General features: G+C 41.0%; 1 protein-coding gene across 13 annotated transcripts in view; it reads left to right on the forward strand.

Annotated features, from left to right (window-relative positions):
- Positions 1–25,613, forward strand: part of CD44 (CD44 molecule (IN blood group)) — an 86,053-nt gene that overhangs the window by 54,649 nt on the left and 5,791 nt on the right. The window contains exons 6-17 of one of the 13 annotated variants that reach the window (XM_060018692.1): positions 384–512; positions 1,760–1,885; positions 4,056–4,169; positions 4,871–4,987; positions 7,746–7,874; positions 9,352–9,483; positions 12,449–12,550; positions 14,315–14,404; positions 15,278–15,475; positions 18,462–18,527; positions 22,871–22,942; positions 25,035–25,113. In XM_060018692.1, the coding sequence (XP_059874675.1) occupies positions 384–512; positions 1,760–1,885; positions 4,056–4,169; positions 4,871–4,987; positions 7,746–7,874; positions 9,352–9,483; positions 12,449–12,550; positions 14,315–14,404; positions 15,278–15,475; positions 18,462–18,527; positions 22,871–22,942; positions 25,035–25,113 (1,354 nt within the window). The remainder of the gene's footprint in view (positions 1–383; positions 513–1,759; positions 1,886–4,055; positions 4,170–4,870; positions 4,988–7,745; positions 7,875–9,351; positions 9,484–12,448; positions 12,551–14,314; positions 14,405–15,277; positions 15,476–18,461; positions 18,528–22,870; positions 22,943–25,034; positions 25,114–25,613) is intronic. The other 12 variants (XM_060018693.1, XM_060018698.1, XM_060018694.1 and 9 more) reach the window with 12 other exon arrangements.

Consider the following 25,613-nt stretch of genomic DNA (forward strand, 5'->3'; position numbering starts at 1 on the left):
AAACAAAACTTTAATCCCTTGTTTATGTTATCGCCTTTCAAAATTCAAAGACAGCTCTCATGCTCTCCTCAAGACTTCTCTCTTGTTTAATCATCCCAACTTCAGACAAGTCAAGGTCTGTCCAGCACAGCTTTTTCATCTTCAAGTTGAGGAGCATGAACCAGATGCTGTTTAAGATCCTTCCATCTCTGACATTCTTTGAACCCTGGTTTGGGCCTTGGAAAGAAATGGAACTTCTGTGCTTTTTCCCTTTCTTTCCGCCATCTGTATGTATCATGTATAGATGACTCTTGAGTGGTAAAAGAATGAAAGCACATACAATGCTATTTCTTAGGCACTGATAATTAACCTTTCAACAATCAATTCAATTATGGTTACAACAGCTGTGATGAGCACTAGTGGTACAACTTCCAAAACAGCAACCAAGAGGCAAGGAGCCCAGGATTGGTTTTTTTGGTGGTTTCAGCCATCAGCATCCAAGATTCATCTTCACACCACAACAGTAATGGCTGGTAACGAGTTATTATTATCTCATTTCTTATGTTTTCTTGGCAGTCTTCAGTAATTTTCATTAACCTCGGGGATACTGTCAAAGTCTAAAGTTCATGCTCGTTTCACAAATGTTTTTCATGACCCTGAGATCTATATGTTTGACTTCTTAGTACTAATAAGCAGATTTCTTCTTTCTATTCTATAGAATTAATGTAGCCAAGGAGGAGGCTAATATGGGAGCTGGAGAAGGGGGCTAGGTCTTTCTCGATGACAGAACAGAACTTTGACTCTGAAAGATGTTCTAAAATGACTGAAGTGATAAAAAAGTTCTTGACTTTTCATGAGAAAATAAAATAGCATAGGGAGAGCTCACAAAAATCTCCATCAGTGGAACTGTTTTTGGGATAGATACTCGTAGGATGCAAAGATCAATGGTCATTCTGAAAGATAGCATGAGTCTCATTCAAAATATAGGAAACCCCTTTCTAGTAAAGAGACATCTACAGTAACCACTGCGAAGAGGTGGAAGCTTTCCATCTCCTTTCCTAGGATTGCATCCAAAAGGGAAAAAGTGAGAATTTTCCCAAATATTGGCTACAGTCCATTCTAGTCAACCCTTTTGGTTGACTAATAAATGCCCCGCAAAATTTCTCTGTTAATTGACTAATTTTGTTTTTTTGGCTACATGCTAAAGTATTGATGGGAACTGCAGTATAGCTTTCATTTGCGTTCAGAGCTACAGTAATCGAATGCTAGAGAAGATCAAACCTCATAGCTGGGTGAATAGCAAATAGTGAATACAACTAAGGGATTTTTAGAGATGACTGACGTGTTTAGATTCCAAGGTTTTACTGAAGGTGGCTTGATAAAACAAATAGGCACGTGTGAAACCTTTTCGTTCTATTCTTGACACCCTAGCTTTCATGGCATATGGTTAATAAGTTAATAATAAATGCATCTGAAAGCATGGGGCTGTGTTTATTGGCCTGTTTTTTCTTTTACTTGTTTGGTAGGGTTATGTCCATATTTATTCTTTTAACTTCCTTAAAAAGAGTGTTCAGTTGTGAAGATCATAGCCAGCTGTTTTTAGATCTATACATTAGCTTCAGAGACCAGAATATAAGAATTTGGGGTATAGAAGTCCAATCTCTCACTTTCTTCTTATGATCTTGGGAATCCTTTTATACATTCTGTGCCTGATTTTCTTCCTTTGTCAAATGGGTTGCTTGGCATCCAGCTCAGCCACTAATGCAAGTCACCACAACAGGTACGGATTCAAATATCATCTCAGCAGGCTGGGAGGCAACTGAAGAAAATGAAGATGAAAGTGACAGACACCCCAGTTATTCTGGATCAGACATTGATGATGATGAAGATTTTATCTCCAGCACCAGTAAGAATAATCAATTCCTGTAGAACCATCTATGCCAGGCTTATCGATTAATCTGAGTGATGCCCAAGAGTATCGATCTTAGGAAATAGTTAATATGAAAATTGAGCATAAGCCTATGATCACAGGTTAATTATACCTTGATGAGATTATGAAGGAAAAAACTGATTTTTTTTAATGGAAGCCAAAATATATTTGGAGGAGAAGTGGAAAAAATATCTTTTATAAAATTTCTAATGCCTCAGGTACTTCCTGTTTTGTTTATTTATGTGTTAAAGCTGAGCTATGTAACAAAACAGTGCCAATTATTAAAAACAAATAGTGAAACCATTGCATGATAGTATCCAAATTCGTGACAATCATAAAACTTTTTGAGAACAGAGATGGAAATTGAGCTGAAAGGTCCTTTAAAAAAATTCAAAGGTTGGTCTAATATTCTGCCAAATGACTGAGTTTCCTATACATACCTGTCATGATCTGAGATATTGCTGAACTGAGATGAGATCCTGAACCTGACTCTTATCACAGCTCTGCCTTTTTTTTTAGAGAAGATGTGCCTTTGAGGTGCTACATGAGCTCTCTCAGGTCACAGAAGTCCTGTCCATCCAATTGGAACCTGAGGGTTTCATCCCCAAAAGGACAGCACCACAGGAGGGAGGGGTCCAAAAGCATAGCTTAGACCTGAGGCATCTGAGTATATGACATCGATACAACAAATACTCGAGATGAACTATATGCTTTACATCTAAGCTTTCAAGTAGTGTATTCCTTAGTTGGACACCCCTGCAGAGCTTAGAGAGCTAACAAAGAAACTCTCTTTAGTTACTTCAAAAAGAAAACCAAATACCCCAAGACACTGGAGCTTTACTATTATACTGTCTGCTGGGTTCAGGATGTGACCACATCTTCTAAGTCGGGCATCAGGAAAGATGTGGTCTTGACACTTGAGAAACTAAACCCTCTTGAGTGGCAAGCCAAACAGATCAACCTGAAAATAAATCGTATCATCAAGCTCCAGGGGAAAACTTCCCTTGATATTATTTCATCTCTGTGGCATATTTTCCGATTTCAGCTCACTTTTCTTCTTGGCACCTGTGCACGTAATTCAGCATGATGCCCTCTTTCTTCTATAGGGGTATGATAACTGCCAGTTTTTCACGCTTACTGAGAATGTAGTTAATGATTCTAAACCTGATTTTATTAACTTGTGAAATAGAGCTGATAGTATTATAGTTCTGAAAAGAGTTTTGTATTATTTGGGTATCAAAATAAAGTTTGAAAGAATTAGGATGTATTTGCAAATAACCTTTCAGAAAAGACATTGATTCTGATTTTGTCCTGGTTCTCCTGTCAGGTGCATCTCCTCTTCCAGCCCTATCATTCTGGGTGACAGTATCAGGGCACTGGTGGATGTATGCCCCTTTTTATCTTTGGGGAGCTGCTGTGATGGTGGTTGGTTACCTATGGTGTTTTCTACTGAATGTGTGCGTCTTGGTTTTCTTTCATTGGCTATGAATGGCTTGCTCATGAAATGCTTTGTGTTTGATGAGAATACCATAGGAGTTTGATAAATATAAATATTCAGAAATGTACAGCTAAATCACATGGCTGTTGCAGGTAGATATTCTTTGTTAGAATCAACTATAGGAAAGCTCTGGCTGCGCAGGGTGTTTCTTTCCCCACCAAAACTACTCATGATGTAAAGTGGTCATCATGGTATAACTTTTCAGGTATCTACTCTTCAGCCTGAGGCTCTACATGTAGCACACTTGGCAGTGTTACAGATTCCTTGGGCTTTCCATTGCAGAGGGTCCTTATAGACCGCATGAACAGGCAAAGCGCTGACGTCTTTGGTTCTCCTTGGTGTAGGGCTGGTGTTTTCAAAGCTGTTCTTCCTGCTGCTGCAGCTTCTTTGGCTGCTTTCTCCAGAAGATCTCATGTTCTGACCCCTACGTGTTCTCTGACAGAATGCAAAGGACACTGAGATGCTTAACAGTATGGCTGAAACAAGCTGAAGGCACTCTCTGCTTTCCCTTCATTTCCACTCAACCATCTATACAGCCTGGTATAGATGACTTACTCTGTAGACTAAAGAAGGGAGACATATGCAGAACAAGTGGTGAAGGCTCAAGAAATAACATTCTCCTAATTACTTCAATCATCATTATCACAGTTTCAACCACACCACGGGTTTTTAACCACCCACAACAGAACCAGGATTGGACGCAACCGAGCCCAGGCCATTCGAATCCAGAAGTATCACTTCAGACAACCACAAGGATGACTGGTAATGGGTTACACGTTCTTAATTAAAGACTTTTTTCCCTCAAAGTCTTTGATGCTGCAGAGGTCAATCATCGGGACACAGTGGGAAATCCAGTTAATATCTCATCACAGATTCTTAGTGAACTTTCATGAGGATACTCAGTTCAGCTTAGGAGTCATTTGTCAATTATATCATCTGGGCACAAGACACTGTATGTTGCTTCATTATAAAAATGAATACGGGGCTTCCCCGGTGGCGCAGTGGTTGAGAGTCCGCCTGCCGATGCAGGGGACACGGGTTCGTGCCCCGGTCCGGGAAGATCCCACATGCCGCGGAGCGGCTGGGCCCGTGAGCCATGGCCGCTGAGCCTGCGCGTCCGGAGCCTGTGCTCCGCAACGGGAGAGGCCGCAACAGTGAGAGGCCCGCGTACCGCAAAAAAATAAATAAATAAATAAATAAAAATGAATACATTAAAATGGTTTGTGGTGCTGCTCTTGATAAAGTGGTTGTAGTACAATAACAGGTAGTCATTAAGAAATTTCCACGCCCGTTGGTTTTCTCTTGGGAGATATTAGTGAATTCACTCAAAAGTATTAAGAGGAGATACTCAGAGGTACTATTTAGGCATCGACCATTAGATGGCATGTACTTTAATGAAAAAACAGAACAATCAAAAGTTGGTTGATAAAAAGTCACAGTGTATATAACCATCATCACGACAGATGTGGACAGAAGTAGCACCAGTGCTTATGGAGAAAAATGGACCCAGGAAACACACTCTTCTCTCAGTCACCATGGATATCATGATGAAGAGGAGACCCAGCATCCTACAAGCACAAGTAAGAAGGATGGCAGTCATCAGTTCTGGTTTAGTTGAGTTAGTGAAGTCACTCCAGAGAATGGGGAAGACTTTTTTGCAGACATTGGCTACATCTTGTATTTCCACACAGTAATTTCTTTTATCCCCAGAGCATGAAAAGCTGCCAGAGCTGCACACAGTTTCTTAGAAATTGGAATAAAATACTAACTTGTCAGGTGGCCCAAAAGGCCAAAATGTTTAAAAAGTTAAAATGTTAAAAAATATCTGACATACAGTTTTTGTGTTAAAGTTTCCCAGAGGTTCCATTTGGGTAATTTGTGTGTTTTTATGGAAATGTATGAAGAAGAGTGTGTTCTTTTGATGCTTAGTAGTGGGATCTGGAAAGAAAGCATGACAAGTGCAAGGAGCTTTGGAATTCTTGTTTTCTATAAAGATCTTTGATGAATCCAGTTTCTTTTTCACATTCTGTTCCTTGCTGCATTGTAGAAAGGCATCCCTTGTACTCTTTGGAAGGAAGTCAATCGCTCAGATGGTCTATATATGAATTCCTTGACTGTTCTTTTTTTGTTTTTAAGCCCAGGGTAACTTGGGGAAGGCTTTGACGCTGTTATTTTTACTTATGTGCAAACATCTCAGGTTTCCTAAAACAATTTCAGGTCTCACTACTGGCCTATGAGGATAGGACAAAAAAGGAAGTAAGAAGCGTATACTCTTCTTTTTTTATCTATCTCTCAGAGAGATGCCTATGACGTTTGGAATAAAAAAGGCTTTAATTTAGGATAACAGCTTGTAGCATTTTAGAAATTATGGTTCAACCATGATTCTCATAGCCTTGAATACTCCTAAAGCAAAAACGTAAGAAACAATCACTTAGAAGCCAAAGAAGTTTGGGAATCCATGGTTTGAGGAGGTCTTCAGACAACAGAAGAAAAGTTTCAGACATCAGCTAGGACTGAATAGGTTACTACCTCCTCGGTATTGTACTGAATACACCCATCAGGCCTATATCTCATTATTGACCCCAGATTCGATATACGCATGTGGATTATAGGCTGAGTTAACAGAAGAGTCTTCTGATAGAGGAAGGACATAAGAAACAGAAGTCTCTTCAGAATGGGATTCTGTACCAGTCCCTTTGGGTCCTAGCAGTGTATTTTAGAAATTATTTAAGACGGTTAGTACTTAAAAAGTGGAAAACTAAGAGGCTTGGAATTAATGATCCTATTGTCAAAAGGTGGGGGGGAGGGCCATGATTACTGGAGAGTAGTTGCAAAACAGGACATAACAGAACCTAACAGAGGGAAAGCAGCACTGCTGCAGCAATTCTTTTATCAGGACTTGCAAAACATAAGTGATTCTGGGCATTATCAAAAGAACATTTACAACTTCCAGAAGAGAGTCATTTGCAATGGAAATCCATTACTCCGCTAACCCATATATTGAAGACAGCAAGGGGTTACTGGATATTTAAAGGATCATTGTGTTTTATAAAGAGAGAGATAGAAGTAGTATAGAATAGTGTGTGTGTGTGTGTGCACATTTTTTTTCCTTTTTTTTAAACTTTAAGTATGCAGTCTATGTTTTGGGTTAATTTTTCTTTTTTTGTAATTACACCCAGTGTTTTCTCTAACTTTATTATTTGTCAGGAGGTAGTGATTTAGTCAGGGGGAGGTAAAACTTAAGATTTGGGGTTTTTTTTTCCCTCCCTCTGGATAACCAGTTAACCCCAGGGATGTTTTGGCCAATGCAAGGGTGAAACAAGGACAGTAAGTTTTATTTTTTAAATGTCTTCGCAGTTATCAAATCATGCATATTAATTTCTAAAATAATGAAATAAACCAGTTTTACGAGTTGCAAAATATACTTCAGCTTAGCCAGTTTATACACTCTCATTTTTTTTCTTTTTTTAATTGAGGTATAGTTGATATACAGTGTTATAACACCCTCATTTACTTGATGAACTAAAACTTTAGTATTAGTCGCTACAGATGAAAATGTCAGTGGCTTTCTGATTTTTACCAAAGGCACCCCATTACAATTTCATTTCATTCATTATGCCCTTTTTAAAACTGGACAATTACAACACTGAACGTTTGAAATTTTAAGCCTGTCACACACTCCTACTATTTATATAATGCCAAACACTGGCTAGAAAAGTTTTTCTCCACTGAATTAATTTTCTTAAAAAGTCATTTTGGCAATTTTAGATGCTCCATAGACATAACTTTGTAACATGTCAGTGGGGTAGCATCTCACTCATTCCCAGCATCTTTCATGCTGGGCACATGCACTTCTGGTGTATTTCCAGTGTGTGCAATTATGAGTCATGTGACCACCTTTTGAGAAGGCTTCCTACTAGGCTGGTCTTGTCATGGACTGTTATAATATACTCCTCCCTCCAAAATCACTGAAGACAGGTTAAGTTTTTTCAACGAACATTTCTCTCAGACAAGACGTATGAGGCCATAGACTCTAGTAAAATAAGAATAATACTGGAATTCATAGACCGTGGTCTGGTCCTAACTTTGTACCAACCTGGCTATATGATTTTGAGCAAATCAAAGCTTCTTTGAGCCCCAGTTTTCCCATCTGAAAAGCTAAAGTATCGGGCCATTTGATTTCTAATATCCCTTTCAAGAGTATCAGTGGTGTCTCTCCTTCCTGCTTTCCTTTTCTACCTTCTCTCCCACATGTATATGCTCTTAAGGTAGAAAGATATGTGTTGGTAAGGAAATTAATTGAACAATAACAGCTCACAATTGACATTCTTCTCACAGCCCGGGCACCCCCTACTAGTACAACGGAAGAAACAGCTACCCAGAAAGAGCAGTGGTTTGAGAATGGATGGCCTGGGGAATATCCCCAAATGCCAAAAGAAGACTCTCATTCAACAGCAGGGACAACTGGTAATGGACGGTTTCACAGGCAGACTTGGGTGAAAACTTCCTCTGGGGTTAAGTACTGGGCATTGAAGACAGTGAACAAGAAGAGTTTGAAGGAAATGTCACAAGGTGTTACAGTTCCTTAATCACTTACCATTCAGTCAACACAGAGCCAACCCTTAAGTGCATGCAACAAATCACCAGAACAGAAATGGATACAGGCACATAAGGAGACACAGAGAATATGCCCTTACGTACGTCACTTTCAGATCTAATTTTGGGCATCCCCTAGTAAGAGGATGCAGGGACTCCGATCTTATAAAATACTCCCTTTGCTTTTGTAAAGGAATCTGCTCTATGATATGGGTCCAGGCTTTACAATACAGTTCTGTGAAATCCTGGGCTTGTTAGAAAGCTTTTGGTCAGAACCTCAGTAGTCAAAGAAATGGAGCCAGACATTTTGAGAAAAACACCTGTCTGGTGTCATTTGGCCCTTTGTCATGTTTGTTTGGAGATTTCTCCTTGAATGTACAATGTTTTCTTCTTAGATTTATAAAAAACACCTCTTCTCTATATTTGAATTGTGGGACTGGGGAGATTAGACCCAATCTTGTCAACATTTCTAAGTGATGCCAGATAACTTGGCTCTACCAGCTCCTGTGCATGATTCTTTTGTCTGTGTGACAGAAATATTGAAATGCATGCAAGATGCATTCTTGCAAAACAATGTGAATTCCATATCGTTACTTAATATCAGTGAGAAGTATCCCTGTGTTTTTATTTGCAATATAGAATGTAATGCATGATGTTCTTCTGGTGTGTGGCAGCTTCTGAATGCATAGCTGGCAGAGCAGTGGATTCAGTGACTGGATATGTGGTGTAGTTTGTTGCTAAGGGTCTACTATTGTCATCTTTTCTACCTATACGTCTTCAGTGGCTCAGAGTGAAGCCAAAGCACATGCTGCATTCTTATATGCCACTGTGCCATAAATCTCATTGTTAGAAGGTGATGCTTCTAATAGATTCCACTCATGCTTTTGAGATGAATGGCATTTACTTTCATGTTTATCTCAAGGGAAGCTGTTACCTGATTCCTTCTCTAAATCACTACTGGCCTGATGTGCATTTCACTGGGACGTGGTTGTCTAGGAATGACATCATGTGTTTGGACTTCTACACTTCCTCCCTTAGGGGATGGTGGCAACATGGTGTGGGTAAAGAACTATTTCTCCTCCATCTTCACTCGATGTCTATAACTTCTCATCTACCCACTGGAGAAGTCGTTAATGCTTTTGTGACCTCTAGTTCACATGCTGATTGCTAGGAAAAATGAGCATGAATGAACCTATACCTGCTGAAACATCCTGCAACTTCCTGGCCCTCTATATCCGGAAGACGGTTTCATTGTCTTGTATAGAAAATAAAGTCTTTAAAAAATCAGTGTATCCCTGGCCAAATGTCAACTAACACTTTGACAATTGCTTGAACTGCATTGTCACAGCAGCCTCAGCCCGTGACAGCCATCAAAATCAAAGAGTGACAGTGCAGAGCCAAGAGGACCGTTCCTGGACTTATTTCTTCGACCCAGTCTCACATCCAATGGGACGAGGTCATCAAACAGAAAGAAGGATGGGTAATAATCTCTGAGCTTTTTTATATGTTATGTTTTTGAAAGCCCTCAAATGGCTCTTTTCCTAGAAATATGCCCTTGGCTTTAGACCATTCTGCTTTCCTAAGGAACTTTAAGTTTCTTCAAAAATTAGTTTTCTTGGTAAGAGTGATATGCGCATGCATCTGAATCTGAAGTCCTAGGTGAGAGTGGAGAACTTGGCGGGAAGGTTAAAGAAGGATTAGTCCTAAGATGATGGGAGTGAAAGTCATTTCCTCTGAAGAGGAGTAGTTTCAAGATTTCTCTTCCATTTACTTCTAAGTGCAGGGTTTTAAAAAGAGTGAAGTGATGGATTCAGTGACTGTCTCCATTATAGACCCAAAGATAAAACTTGTCTTTGGTAGAGAAATCTTAGAGATCAAAAACTGATGAGTACTCATTCCAAACAAGTAACTAAAAGGCTCAGAAAATGGTATTAATTACTCTTGCACACTTAGAAATAAATACTATACCCAGTGACTTAGGATTTAGACCACTCTTGTCCATCAATAAATGTTCATGAATTTAATGAATGGACAACTTTTACACAAGATGGAATCCTTGTTTTCTTAATTAGCATTCTTATTTACCTATAAGCAATTCAAAAACAGAATTAAACAAGAGAGAGTAAGAAAATACTAGCTGGAGTTACGCAAGAATGGAAGATTGTTATTTTATTTAACAAATTTTTATATTTAAAAGGGATTTTTCCTTTATCAGAACCAGATGACAACGTTCCTGAGAGAATCTGAAAGAATTGGTAGCAGGTGGTGCCCCACTTTTCTCAGTGTTTATGAAGAATCCATGTTTTATCTTTGGGAAGAATCCTTACTATATCCATGAATAGAATTATGCAAGTTTTATTTATTTATTTTTAATTTAACAAGATGTCTTGATCACAGAAATGTAACATTCCAAAAAGGGAGATCAACCAAAAGAACCAATATGGGGATATGAATTTTCAGTCATAGCATTAAATATATTATTTGGGTCCAAACTCCCAAGGGTATACGTGACACAAAACTACTGAAATGAGTTCTCAGAATGCAATGATAATGTCTCTTGGTATTGAGTTAAACAAAGTTATCTCCAAAATCAATCCAACAGTTTCTTTGGTTTCATTTCTCCAGAACACCCTAACTGTGTTGTACCCAAATATTAGTGATCATATATCCCTTAAAGTACAATCGTCTTAAATATCTGCTAATAGAATTGTATTAATACTTTATGTGCAATGCTTTATGGAGACAAACAATGTAGACTTAATTCATGGTCCATGCTCTTAAGGAACTTAAAAGTTAGCCAGGAAAAGAAAACAGTTAGCTTCAAAATAGATCTAACAGTACGATACAATAAGTAATGATGTCGAATGAATATTGCTAGCAATAAACACAAAGTAAATTCAGAGGACCCCTTGGAGAACATCAGAGAAATGTAGATTGGATCTGGTTTTTGCAAAATGGAAAAAACCCTGGTTAGTCAGAGAAAGGGAGGTGGAGAAAGTTTTTCTAGGAAGGAAACACATGTAAGGACAGGCTTAAAGGAAGGAAAGCCAAGGAATGAATTTGGCAGAGTGAAAGGATCCGTATGTCACAAAGGAAGATGAGTGAGAATGGTGAGGTTGGGGCCATTATGTTGTGTGGCTGAAGTACCACTTGCAGGCCCGTTACACATTTTATGCACATGGTGGCTAGAGGCTCTGATGATAACCATTGTGGAAAACCAAGCCAGTAACAGAGCTTCAGAATCAATATTAAGTCTCCATACTGATGAGTTTGGAGAATGAGTTTCCGTCAAACTGATGATGTTAAGAATGTTACAATTGGCTTCAACCATGGAATGGTGTGATACCTCTTAAAGGAAAGATGAACAAGAGTGTCTAGAGACCATCAACAGGCGGGACTTCTTCTGGGAGAATATCCATTTGGGGTTTTGATTTGGATTAGTTAGCCTTTCCTCTTTTTTGAATAATTACTATTACTATTACTACTACTACTACTATTATTATATTAAATAATAGATTCAGCCACGTTTTGTCCTACAAAGATCTTGATACTCTTTTCTTTTTATGTGTAAAGGCTGCAATGTAGACGTGGGTGCCTAATATTGCACTGTTTCCCTCCGGAGTCATCTGGAGCACATTAAATCTCCCCAGAGGCAGCAGTGTGGGTGGTCTTTGAATCCAAGAGCCAGCAATAGTGATGGTGTTTATGGTTTGTGTGACCTCTATTTCGCTCAGGACTTATTTCAGCAAAATCGATTTGTGATAGTTATTAGAAACAGCTTCTATAAATATTTCAGTGAAATTTCTGTACCACTCAACATTGTACATGTTACATTCCCAAGACATTTTCTACTTGCGTTTATAGGAAGACTGATTCACTGACATCCATTGCTTCTTATTCCTTGCCCTAAAATGTTCCTGTAGCCGCCAACTAGGTAGTATGGGATGATGACTTTATGTTTTAGATGTACGTTCACTTTGTGAAGCGAAAGAGGAGCAAATGAGGGAAAGGGCTGTAACTAAAGCTTTTGTGCCACGTCAAGGGGATATGACAAAATGGTGCCTGAACCAGTGCACTTTGTCTTTTCTCCATGTGTCAGATCACTTGTGTAGAATGGGACAAGTCACACGTGGGTTATATTTCCATCTGTCTGCAAGGCTTGGGAGACCCATCATGTGCTCACTTAGCATTCTTCCAGATTCAGCAAAAAAAAGAACAAAAGTTGTAGCTTTCATACAACTCAGCCTTTAAATGAAAACCAGTTACTTCTTGGGATGCTCTTTTGGAGAGATGATGATCCATTTCAATTCTGGAGACATGAACCAGTATGTGCTTTCTTTCCTCTTATACAGGTTTGAATATAAGAATAATTTGTCTCTAGACCATAAACAACCCTCAGATAGTAGTTAGGAAATCAAGCAATAACACTGATTTAATTCCTTCAGATGTGGACACCAGCCATAGTACGACGCTTCAGCCTTCTGCAGATCCAAACACAGGTTTGGTGGAAGACTTGGACAGGACAGGACCTCTTTCAGTGACAACTCGTAAGGATAATGACACTCGGTCTCTATTGATCTGTATTCCTGCTTCAGCTCTTGCTCTCCTCGGCCCCGACGCAGGGCTTGGGCTTGGTGACGGGACAGCACATTCAGTGCTGCGTGGCTCAGCTCAGCTCGGAACATAAAAGCTGTCTTCATTTTCTATATTTTCTTGGTGGTTCTTTAAATCTGATTATACCTTCATCTGTGGTGCTTTCCAGATTCAATGACTTTATGTTGAAACATAAGGAAAAGGAGGTGAGACTCCATTCCGCTTGATTTTCCTTTTCTGAGTAGTTACGTCAGTGAAATTTAAGACCACAGCTAGGACAGTGGTGTCTCTATGCTTTAACTGACCAGCTCCTTTAGATTCCCATCTTTCAATCAAGGCAGAAGAGGGGTAGCCTTTTTTCAATGGTTGTAAAAACATGTTTGGGGGCCAGATAATCACAGAGAGTAGGGAAATCACATCAGCCCACAGAGGAGGAGCAAATACGTTGTTGACAATTGACATGGGTTGCAGGGCCCGGGAACAAAAGAGGAACAGTTGCTATATCTCTTCCTATCGCTAAATATCTGGTAGAAACAATGCTAAACTTCTAGTAGCCTTAATGTCCACCACAGATACCATAAAGTCATTCATAATTTCATGACTGAATAGGAAAGAAATCTAGAATTAAGAGGGCCTCATTTCACTGTTTGCTACACATAATGGGCAGAGTCTTTTCGTGTGAGCCCTTTTAGGCAAAGGGAAAAATCAGCAAGGACGTGTTAATTGTCAAGAATGTAAATAACCCAGTGTTAAGTGTCAGAGGAGATGCAGATAAGCCTTAAGATGCTCCTTGACAATGGAGGGTCTCATATTCCTACTTTATGTCCCTGTTGACTTTTGTTCTGATGTTGGGTTTGCGATTTGGTGACTGTCTCTCTCCTGGTGGTAATATTTACTTGGTGGTGGACATGGCTTAGTGGTGTGCTTTATGGAGTGCTTGCACCTGTAACTCAGAGGTCAGTCCCTGTCTTAGAAGAACACAAAAGAAATTAACTCAAAACAATGAAAGCCATTTCAGATATGGGCAATGGTTCAACCTGAAATGGATATATATCAGTGAGGACCCTGTGTTTGCCCAGACAAGCGTTTCCTGGCATTTCAGTGCAGTGATGAGAATTCTCATCCACAGATGAGATCAAAAACCTAATAAGTGAGTACAATGGTAACTTCATTTAATGTTCTTTAGAAGAGACTTAAGTGTTTCCTTGTATAAATTTGATCTGAGTTACCTGAGCAAGTTATTCTAGATGAACTTCTTCCTCTTTTGTGGTTACACATAGACTGCCTGTTATGATCGTGTTTATTTTCCCTATAGTCACACTTCTTGACACACAGCTAAGGTGCTCTTGGTGGTTGATAGGAACACCGGGATTCAAACATTCCTTTTTCTTTGTCTCTGTGTTCTCTGATTTTCCTGAGCGACAGGAAGCAATGCCATAATTGGGCCAGGATGATCCAGGGTGGGCACAGTTTTAGCCCAGATTTCACCTTGGCATTTTACCTTGTTTATTGTACTGAAAAACAAAGCCAGCTAGGGGCAAAGCAGAATTCTGTTGCGCGTTTCTATCAATCACAGGAGAATGGTGTGCACAGACCTTGGTATCCCTATGCATCTATCCATCTGACTCCACTGTTATTAGATCCTCCCTGTCAGCAGATAACAGAGGGTTTGTTTCATGACTACAAATTAATACTGGATTCATCCCTCATTGAAACAGAGCAGAGTGCTACTCAGAGCTTCTCTACATCGCGTGGAGGCTTGGAAGAAGACAAAGACCATCCCGTGACTGCTACTCCAACATCTAGCAGTAAGGACTGTAAAGCCCAGGTGGCTTCGGCTATTGACAAACAAGTCAATGCACTGTGGGTGCTTTTGCAGTGGCTTTGGTGGAGGTGCCTCAGTTGGCTGTTGTGCTCTTGCCCCTGGTCAGAAGCTGTGGCTGGCGATGGTTCTCGGAGTTTTCTGCTCTGTAGATCTCTTAGAAGCCATTGTATGTTAAATGCAAACTATATGTTTTTAATCTTAAAGTTTGGGTTTCTTAAACTCCAGAGTTAGTGGCTTTGTTTAAAAATAACAGATCACTTATGTATGATTTGGTGGAAAGATCTGAATTATGTCACTCTCTATTTTCCTTGCATTAATAATATTATTTTGCCATTTATCCTCTGGACCATAAATTCATGGCGCTGGTGACCAAGAAGCAGTGCCCTCTGGCAAAGGAAAGAATAATCAAAGCCTCAACGTCTTTGAAACTTTGCATTTGCTCTTCCAATCGCAGGGAGCATAATTTTACCTGTCAGCTCACTAGCTTATTTCTTCCACTTCATCAAAGGTGGGTCCAATTGAGTAAGAGCTCAAGATTATCTAGTACCTGAGTTGACTTCAAGGTAACAGTTCTAGCGGCATAAACCTTATTTTAATAAGCCAGGTAGATGATGTAACAAATGTCTCTTCTAGATATTAGGATCACCAAAATCTCTTCCGTTGAATGATGTCCAGGCGGTACTGATCGCAAAATATTGATCCTGTTCAATAGTGTAACAAACCACACTGTCTTTTGCTCCATGTTCACAAATAACAAGTGGGAAACTTTTGCAGCAATCTCACATTCAGAAGACAAGCACACAATTGGTGGTGGTCTTACAAATGTGGGTTTACCATTGATTCCACCTCCACACAGATAGGAATGATGGCACAGGTGGCAGAAGAGGTGAAAATCTTCCTGAAGACTCAACTACTTCAGTGGAAGGTTATACTACTTATTCTCCAGACACAAATGAATACAGAACCCTCATCCCAGTGACCCCTGCTAAGACTGGGTCCCCTGAAGTTACTATTGTTGGAGATTCTACTTCTAATGTTGATCTTTCTTTATCAGGTAATTGGGCCATTTGTTATCTGGTTTGCTTTCTCTACAGGGAGAAACAACACATCCTTTCATATTATAGGGAATGTCTTCTGTGTAGGCTGTGATTAGACTGATTTGTAACATGGGAATGGCTTTCACACAGATCATCATTCTAGTGCAATAGATTTATTTTAGGTCATGTTTTCATTTGCCTGTGAAATTTCCATCTATTTTTTGTGACTTGGTTGTTATGGCAGAATTTCTTTCTTTGTCTTCTTCCTGATCTTGGGATATATTTGGTTGAACCATATGAAGTGGATATTTTTGTAAGTAAAAGTAGTCAAGTATCAATTTCATTTGATTCAACTAATATATGCTGCCTATGTAGTAAGGTTTTACCCAACTTGTGAATAATTTCCATATACTAATATCTTTGCTCTGAAATTCTCTTTTATTGGTGATGGATTGGTGAATTTTACTTTTGGTGAAGGGCTTATGGATAACCTCTTCTAACTATGTTGTACACTTAAAACTATATGATTCAATCTACTATTAGTGACTAGGCACCCTTTCTCTTGTTGTGATGGCAAAGAGATGACTGAAGATGACTTATTCAGTTAAGTTACACATGGAATGGAACTAGCAATCCTCCCTGCTTCCACTTTTGTTTCTCTGTTTGCATTAAGAAACTAACACTGAAGAAAAGGAAACTGCAAAATACCCTGGCTAAGAAACTAAAATTGAACTCTCTCTTCCTGGTGCCAACTGTTCAAATGTTCTTACCGTTCAACCATTAAGGGATATTAGATATTCATGATTTTAAACATATATATATATATGGTAGCATATGTGTGTGTATATATATATAGTAGCCTATGTCTTTTCCCATCCACCTCCCTCTCAAAAGAAGAATAAATCTTATGAGAACCCAACACGTAAAACAGATAAGAGCTGTGATACTGTTACTTGATATGGGACAGAAAACCCAGAATGAGAATGCCACGTACTTGGCCTCTATCCTAGAGCCCACATGCTTGGGCTGCCCATCCCAGGGCTTCAAGGAAAACAGTTTTAAAAAATACTAACCTCGGGCTTCCCTGGTGGCGCAGTGGTTGAGAATCTGCCTGCCAATGCAGGGGACACAGGTTTGAGCCCTGGTCCGGGAAGATCCCACATGCCACAGAGCAACTAAGCCCGTGCGCCACAACTACTGAGCCTGCACTCTAGAGCTGGTGAGCCACAACTACTGAAGTCTGCATGCGTAGAGCCCGTGCTCCGTAGCAAGAAAAGCCACAACAATGAGAAGCCCGCGTACCTCAATGAAGAGTAGCCCCCACTTGCAGCAACTAGAGAAAGCCCACGCACAGCAATGAAGACCCAATGCAGCCAAAACAATAAATTAAAAAAACATACTAACCTCGACAGTATTGGCAAGACAAAAGCCCTTGCATCCATTGGTTCTTCATTCAGCATAGGTCTGCCCTCACTTATTAAAAATTCCTAGCAGCAGTGTCAGTATTCTTCTGGAGAAATGAATCTTAGAGCACTGCCTGGTTTCTTTTGGCAAAACAGAGCCCTTTATGCACCCAAATGAATTTAAATTTTAAATGGCAATTTTAATAGTTACAGTAGCCTTGAAGGATTACATAGTCTATTTGTTAGTAAATAAAATACTTTCTACAAAATTGATATTTACATACCCTGATTCCTTCTACATTCTGTGGTGGTATAGACAGATTTTCCACGGTTCTCCGTGGATTAAATGATCTATCACCCTTTGTTTTCTTCCAGAGCACTCAGATAAGGCTCATTTCCTCCCATACATTTTTTTCTCCATCTTTTTGCTTGATGTTAAAAATGAAAACATCTGGAATTGTGGTGGTGGTGATGGCGGTGGTGATAATGGTGATGGTGGTGGTGGTATTGGGGGTATTGGTGTTCAGCATTTCAGCAAATGCTGTTTTCAGTTTTTCTAACCGTCAGCCGAGGAACAAAGCAGTCCATCTCCCCCGTACAATTACATAATCGATTACAGGTCACCTGTGTCTGCCTTGTCTAAACAAGGACATGGTGAAGATCAGATTACTGTGTATTCCTTATAAGAACCTTTCATAATGGGTGACCATAGCCATTTTATGAACTATTGTCCTGTGTTGTGTTGCTTTAAGATTCCATTAGAGTTTTGGGAAATGTGTGGGGAGGAGGGAGAAGATCGAGAGTTGCCATACGCTGAACCCAAGATTTGACCTGTGGGTCCAGATTTTAGCAGTTCATAAACTCGCCTCATCTAAAGCCTTTGGGTGATGGATGTTTGAGAAGATGGGATTATAGTAACTCTTGGTGTTAAAAATACAGGTTTAATTTTTGGGAAATATTATTTGGAACATAGTCTAATAACCAGGCGCACCTTAGCCACGTGCCAGTTATCATCTGCCCATTTCTTTTTCACTTATTTTCAGACTTTTTCTCTAAATAAACAGTTAACCTTTCTCTTTGAATTCTTACATGATTCAACCCCAAGATCCTTTATTGCACAGCAAAACCTTTTTCTATGTCCTGCCTCAGCGAAATCTCTTTAAATGTCTCACGCCCTAAGCCACAGAGTACACGCCTTCCCAGCGATCCCATCTGTCATGATCCAAAGCACATAGTCCTTATTTCAAAGACACAGTATCAGATCTGCACCTCACACTTGCCAAGAACTCATGATATTTTTGGTAGATGTTACAGTTTGGGGATTTTTACTAAAGCCACGCTTCCTATGGTCATCCTTGCAGGTCTGTGCTGTCCCCGTTTTTACAATTTTGATTAAAGCTCTAGGCCACTCATCAGTAGATGAAGCAATGAACAATATTTCGTATCGTGGACCCATTCAAAGCTGCTGTGTCATTGTTTTTGGCTACCTTTAAAAGGCTAAACTTTGGGATGGGCTGTGTGAAAATGCACACGTGAGGAAAAGCAGACGGCAGTGTAACTGAGCACACAGTACTCAACCTCCCTTTACTGCTCCTTACAGGAGACCGAGACTCATCCCATGACCCCAGCGGGACGTCCTATACGACTCATGGATCCGAATCAGCTGGTGAGTTTGAGCTGCTTTAGTCATTTATTGTTATTGTCATTGAACCTGCTGATTAGTAATGAAGTATGAGTCAGTGTCTCCTGCAGAGCGGTTCTCATACGTTCCCTGCATGCATCACAGTCACGGGAAGGGCTTATGAAACTACATTGCTGGGCCTTATCCTTAAAGTTTCTGATTCGGTAGGTCTGGGGTGGAGCCCAAGCATTTGTATTTCTAATAAGTTCTCTGGTGATGCTGATTCTGCTGGGACAGGGACTCCACTTTGAGAACTACTGCTTTCAAGAAAACTCTTCCATCTGAAAGGATCAGGAAGAATTCAGGCAGGCGCTCAGTTTAACATTGCATTACACCAGAGCGATTAAGAACATGGGTTTTGGAGAAAGAACGGCCCGGGTTTGATTCCAGCTCCTCCACATGCTAACGAGAGACCTTGTTTAAAGGATCTGAGACTCGATTTCCTAACCAATAAAATTGGGATAATAATAATTGTTACAGGGCGTTCTTTTAAAGACTAAATGATGTATCCTTGTAAAACATTTAGCATAACCTCCTCTCCCCGAACATGGCATAATAGCTAGCCTTTATTGAGGATTTACTGTGTGCTGGTGGCGTTGTTCTAAACACTTTACGTGTATTAGGTTGGACCCTATGAAACTGCCATTTCTGTAGGTCAACAGTCAAATATCAGTGATTTCATGTTTCATCTATTATTAACTCATTTAATTATGTCAGTACTATTATTATCCCAATATTACAGATGAGGAAACTAAGGCTCAGAGAGGCTAAGCAACCTGGCTGAGTTAACATGACTAGTGAGCTGAGTGGTGGAGCCAGGTTTCAAGCCCAGAGGTCTCATATTGCCTCTAGAAGCCGGATCTGGAGAGAGTACCCTGTAATGACCATCATTACTGCCGTAATTACTGTAATGATCACATCCCTAGAAACATTACTCCAGGCAGCAAAAGTAGGCCATAAGGCAGGCTGACTTGTGACCACTGATGCTGGGGCTACTGAAAGGTTCTGCCAGTGCGGTCTCACTGTGGTCTCCCTGACAGTCACCAGTCCAGGTGCGCCCATGCAAACCAGGTAAGCCATATGAACTATCGTCCTCCCCTTCACACCCAAGTGGGAGTAGGGTTACTTCCAGGCTTGAAGATTCACACACTTACAGCAAATATGAAGATGGAGATTTACATGGTGGCTTCAGTAATAACCTATACTGTAAGAGCACAGGGATGTAAGGGCCTAGTAGAAGTGCTCCTAAATTAAAGACAGAAGTCCCAAGCTCTCTGGGGGCCTTGGGTGGGGCAGTTAGCCTTTCCTAGCTTCAATTTATTGGTAAAAAGGAGATCAGAACACTGGTCTCCGTTACCTCCTAGAGTTCTTGTGAAGAGCGTGTGGTATCAGGAATTTGAAAGTGTTTTGGAAATGATATATGGATCTCTGACTAAAAGGAAGTGCTCTTTAAAATCAAGAGACCCCAGCCGCTCCAAGTGTGTGGTCCCTGGACCGGCAGCAGGGACATCACCTAAGAGCTGGCAGGAGATGCGGACTCCCCAGTCATCCCAGACCAACTGAATCAAGAGCTGCATTTTAACTAGGCCTCCCCCACCCCCCGCCAGGTGGTTTGTATGTATATTGAAGTTTGATTAGCACTGTCTTAGACTTTTTCCTCACAGTCAGAGCCAGTTGAATGATCTCTGTGCATATGTCTTAGATTGGATCTCACCTCCCAACTGCATTGTCAAGCATCCCTCTTTGCAGAACTTCCCCAGCCAGCCCTACCCGGGCTAGATTTGCGGGCCTCTAGGGCGCAAGGCGAGGCGGCCTGCTGTGTCTTGTCCATCTTCCTCCAGCTTCTTCAGCTCTTGCTTGAAGTGAGAATCAGGTGGGCGGGAGCAGTCTCTTTTGTTTGCCTCCTGTGCAGCTGTGTATTGTTCAAACGGGAGGTTTCATCTGGTTGTACACACACCCAGATCTTTCCTTGCTGGGAGCACTTTTTTGAAAATCAAAATAGGGATTGTGATCCACTAGTGGCGTCCCATTCAAATACCAAAGGCTGCTATGAGTCAGAGAAAGACCAGTGAGAGTGGGTGTACCTCCTAGGTGGTTTTCAAGGCAAGGATCTCTAGTTTAGATGGCCAGTATCCCATGACCTGTACAGGCAAACACCTGCCAATAATGACCAAGGCCTCTGGGAGGCAGCTAGAGGAAGCCCCTTGGACTCCTTCTGAGGTTTGTAAAGTAAAAGGCCACTGTCAAAATGGCCTGCTGAGACAGCTAGATGTCTGGTAGACTTTGTTTTGCTCCATTTTGAGTTTAACAAGAACATCACATTGCATAAACAGGAGCCATTCTACCCAACATAACCACAGCCATCAAAAGTGCAGAGTCCCCTCTGCACGGCCTGCAGTTTGACCCTCTGAGGAAAGACCATTAAGGCCTGGCTATCTTCATTCATTGATTAGCCCAACAGACTTCCTTGGTTTTTTTCTTGGAAGCCTTTAGGATTCTGCAGTGGGGTCCTATTGGGTAGGGAAAAAGAGTTGATTTTAGTGGGAGTTTTTCACATTTCACTTTGAAGCAGTGGAGGAAGCACAACACACACACACGCACACATACACACACACACACACACACACACACACAAACCAAAACTTTCATTTGGGTGAGTGTCCTTCACAAGATGTCTTAGAAGTTTCTTTTAAAACGTAATTCCTCCGTCATTTTGTTTATTTACTTATTTTTGGCTGTGTTGGGTCTTCGTTTCTGTGCGAGGGCTTTCTCTAGTTGCGGCAAGTGGGGGCCGCTCTTCATCGCGGTGCACAGGCCTCTCACTATCGCGGCCTCTCTTGCTGTGGAGCACAGGCTCCAGACGCGCAGGCTCAGTAGTTGTAGCTACTCCAGTTGCTCCGCGGCATGTGGGATCTTCCCAGACCAGGGCTCGAACCCGTGTCCCCTGCATCGGCAGGCGGACTCTCAACCACTGCGCCACCAGGGAAGCCCCTCCTCCATCATTTTGATGAACCTCCCGTTCTGACTTTTGGATTCTTTATCTTGTGATACTTCCTGTTCCTTCCAGTTTGAGATCCTTTATTTGTCTCCTTATTTGGTTTTGTAGCAGTAGAAAACGTTGTCTTCTAAGCAATGCATGCTTCAGGAATACATGAACAGGCACACTCCTTCGGGTGATTTTTCACAGACAGAAGGGGCCATTGCCCCTCCCACCCCAAATCCTTATTTTTTAATACCTATATTTATATCTATTGAAGATATTGGACATGGTTTCTAGATATGTTTTCAACTACCTGGAGCATTTGAATCCCCTAGGGATCTTGTTAAAATGAGGATTCTGAGGTTAGGGATGAGGCCTAAGACTCTGTATTCCCAGCAAGCTCCCACGTGAGGTTGCTGGTCCAGGGTAGCAAGGTCCTAAGTTAAAAACAGAAAATTGTAATGTGACTGTGTGCAAGCTCGTACTGCTCGCTGCATGACAGGCCAGTAAATCAAGAGATGAGGTGTTGGGGCGAGGAATACTGACTTTATTCAGAAAGCCAGCAGACCGAGAAGATGGACTGGTATCGCAGAGAACGACCTTGCCTGCGTTAGAATTCAGGCTTCTTTTATCCTAAAAGAGGAGGGAATAAAGTCAAACTTTTCCTGGTTTCCGGTCAGCCTCCGGAGGGGATGTGTTCATTTCTTCCTTCCTGCAGTCATTCACAGGCTGATCAGAATGTTTCCTATGAGTGAAACAAAGATATTTTACCATAATGCTCATTCCCTGGGAGGCAGGGTTCCCAAAGATGGGCCATTATGTATAATTTAAGCTTATAGGTAGCATCCCTTTAGTGATTGACTTGTAATAGAAACAGAGGTTCTTCCTTATTACAGTAACTGCACACAATTACCATTCTTGTGCACTTCTTTAAACCTCTGTAAAATGATGATGAAGTGGATTCTATTATTACCCCATTTTATGAGTGAGAAAACTGAGACCTAGAGAGGGATGACTTGACCCAGCAGATGCTGCTGGCAAGAGACAGAAGTAGGGCTTGAATCCAGGGCTGTCCTGCTTACAGCCTCTTAAACACTGCATAGTCCTGTTGCTGAGAATTCTCATGCTCTTGCAGAAAACTAACATTTCCAAACCTTAGCCTTAATCAAACCGAGTTTTTCTGGGGAGGTGTTTTTTCATGCAACACATTATAAATGTCTGTGGCTGGACTCTATAAATAGCTTTACAGTGATGCAGCACATAGAGCTTGGCCCTGTGTGCTACTCTGTAAGGAACTCGTGGTTATGCGTGCCAAACTTTGGTTGAGAGATGTTGTTTTTCTCTTTAGGGCACTCAAGTGGGAGTCAGGACCGTGGGGCAAACACAACCTCAGGTCCTATGCGGAAACCTCAAATTCCAGGTGAGTTTTGAGCTGTGAAGGAAAAATAATGCTAAAAGTGGGTCTCTCTGAATGTCCCAGAAAGGAAGCAGAGACCAGCTAGAAAGCGTATTCTCCTGCGTGTCTAACCTTGAAGCTGATTTCAAGCTAAAGGGTGAATGAGAGCACCACAGCCTCTCGGCGGGAAAGGATGGAACATTCCTTTTTATCTCGGTCCCATAGCTTGATTGAGCTCATATTTAGACCTGTCCCTGGTCTGTCCCATAGAAGAGCCATGTTAGTTACTACAGCTTCCTTCCCAAATGAGTGATCACCCCAGGGGCTCCTTGTCATCCCCTGATCCTTTTCCTATCCCAGTCCAGTTATCGCTTTACTTCCGGGTTTTGGGTGAAGCATGTAAATTTCCCCTTGCATTGCAGACAATGGGGAGATACAAGGGTCATGTTAGGAGGAGTGAGAATATTCTTCTGGCATAAAAACTAAAAGAAAAACTACTTTTTCTCGAGGGACGGTCTTTACTGATCCAGAAGAAAGTTTCAGAATGTGTGATGTGCAGTGAGAAGGCTGGGCCACTTGGCTCCCTTGAGCATCAGGATTTAAGGCATTTGAGGCAAATTCTTTATTCCACTTGGGCTCAGAACTGGGCATTTGTAAAGGGGGATTACAATAAAGGAAGGCTTTTCCTAGGGTTGTAAATGACTCTTTTAACTCTGCCCTTCAGAGGTCTCCAGACTGAGCCTCCCTTGGGGAGAGGGAAGAACGTGGTGTGGGCCACGTCCCCTTACCTCGGCTTATCTGAGCAGAGCACGTGGAGAGGGGGAGTGGGCTGGGGGGGGGGGGATGCAGTTTGCTATAATCAGGCAGCAAGATTTTCCCCAGCTCTCGTGAGAGTGAATATGGAGCATCTCAGGGCTAGAACCCTGGGAAAAGCACAGAAATGGTAACTTCCTGTCAGCCTCCCCACCTCCTAACTCTACCTCCCTCCCCAAACTCACCTAACCAGGGAGAGGTCAGACAGAGGCAGTACTGAGCAGGAAATCAGAGGAGAATCAAGCTTCCCAAAGAAGAATGGCCAGTGAATGGCTTCCCATTTTTCTTGTTCCTTAAGCTTTAGTTCATTGCGTGGATATACGGCCCACTTTGCAATTGACTTGCAAATTGTCAAGTCATATTTTAATCCTACTAAAGCTTGGTTTTAAAACATATGAATAACATTTTATTGGTTTACAAGTGATACATTACTTTTTGGAGACATTTTTGAAAATACAGCTAAACAAAAGGGTAAAAATATAAATCCCTTATTATCTACCTCACCATCCAGAAATACCATGGTTACCATTTTCATGTATGTCCTTTCTGTTATTTTTCAATCTAATTTCTATACAAACATGTAATTATACACACTGTTTAGTAAACTACATTCCCAACTGGTTGGCTACAGCTTTCCAATGTCATTAAATACTCTTCCCCTGTATCTTAGTACACAATACAATGGATGTACCCTAATGCGTTTAACCAGTCCCTAATTGTTGGATAGTAGGTTGTTTCCAACTTTACTATCACAAATAGCACAGTAATAAAAATCTTTATAGCTAAGTCTGAGGTCCTATATATTCCTAGAAGTGTTAATGATGGATCAAAGGCTGTATATCTTGAAGGATTTTGACACGTTTTGCCAAATGACCCCGCCCTATACACACAAGAATGTCCTTTTTCCCACCCTCTAGTGGCCTCCATTTTTGTTCCTTAATAAAATGTAAGGTGATTGCTCTCATATAGGAAAGGAATGTTCCTTTAATTTATTTAATAACATTGCACCAAAGGCATCTACAGGTTTCCACAGGTCATTCTACACATTTTTGGAAACGTGTTTTTCTTGGGGGGACTTGGAAATCTTGACTGATGATAAGGGATGAAAACAAGAGTCCTGTTGGGCAAAGACCTACAGCAAAATAATTCTTCCAGTACTGTCTGGCTGTTGACTGGACCTTTGCTTGGACCCATGTATAGAGCTGACTGTAATTCTTTTTTGGACCAGGTCAATTTGTAAAGTGCATTTCTGTTTTCACAAGCTTATTTCCCAAGTTCATGGATATCTTTTGCTTCCCACCAGAATGGCTGATCATCTTGGCATCTCTCCTGGCCCTGGCTTTGATTCTTGCAGTTTGCATCGCTGTCAACAGTAGGAGAAGGTAAGGGGATGCTCTTCAGGGCCTTCATCTTTGAAAGGGGCATCATTTAAACTTGGGCTGTATAACTACTAAGTATAAAACAGATAGGCTACAAAGATGTATTGTACAACACTTGGAATATAGCCAATATTTTATATTAACTTATATGGAGTACAATCTATAAAAATATCGAATTAGTAGGTTGGATACCTGGGACTAATAGAATATTGTAAGTCAACCATACTTTAATCTAAAACTGAAAAGCCTTAGGTGATATGTCCTTGCTACTCAGAGTGTAGCCCCTGGAACCAGCAGCCTCCGTGCCCTGGAAGCTTGTTAGAAAGGCAGCATGAGATGCCCTACTCCAGACCTCCCGTATCAGAGTCTGTGTTTTGATAAGACCTGAGGGATTCATGGGGACAGTACAGTTTAAGAAGCTCTGCTCTGGCATACTCCTTAGAGAAAGGAGACTGGGATTATTTGGACATCTGCTTTTAAATAGTGGTTGACTTTTCTGTGGT

This window comes from Delphinus delphis, chromosome 8 (genome assembly GCF_949987515.2).
Source record: "Delphinus delphis chromosome 8, mDelDel1.2, whole genome shotgun sequence".
NCBI lineage: Eukaryota > Metazoa > Chordata > Mammalia > Artiodactyla > Delphinidae > Delphinus > Delphinus delphis.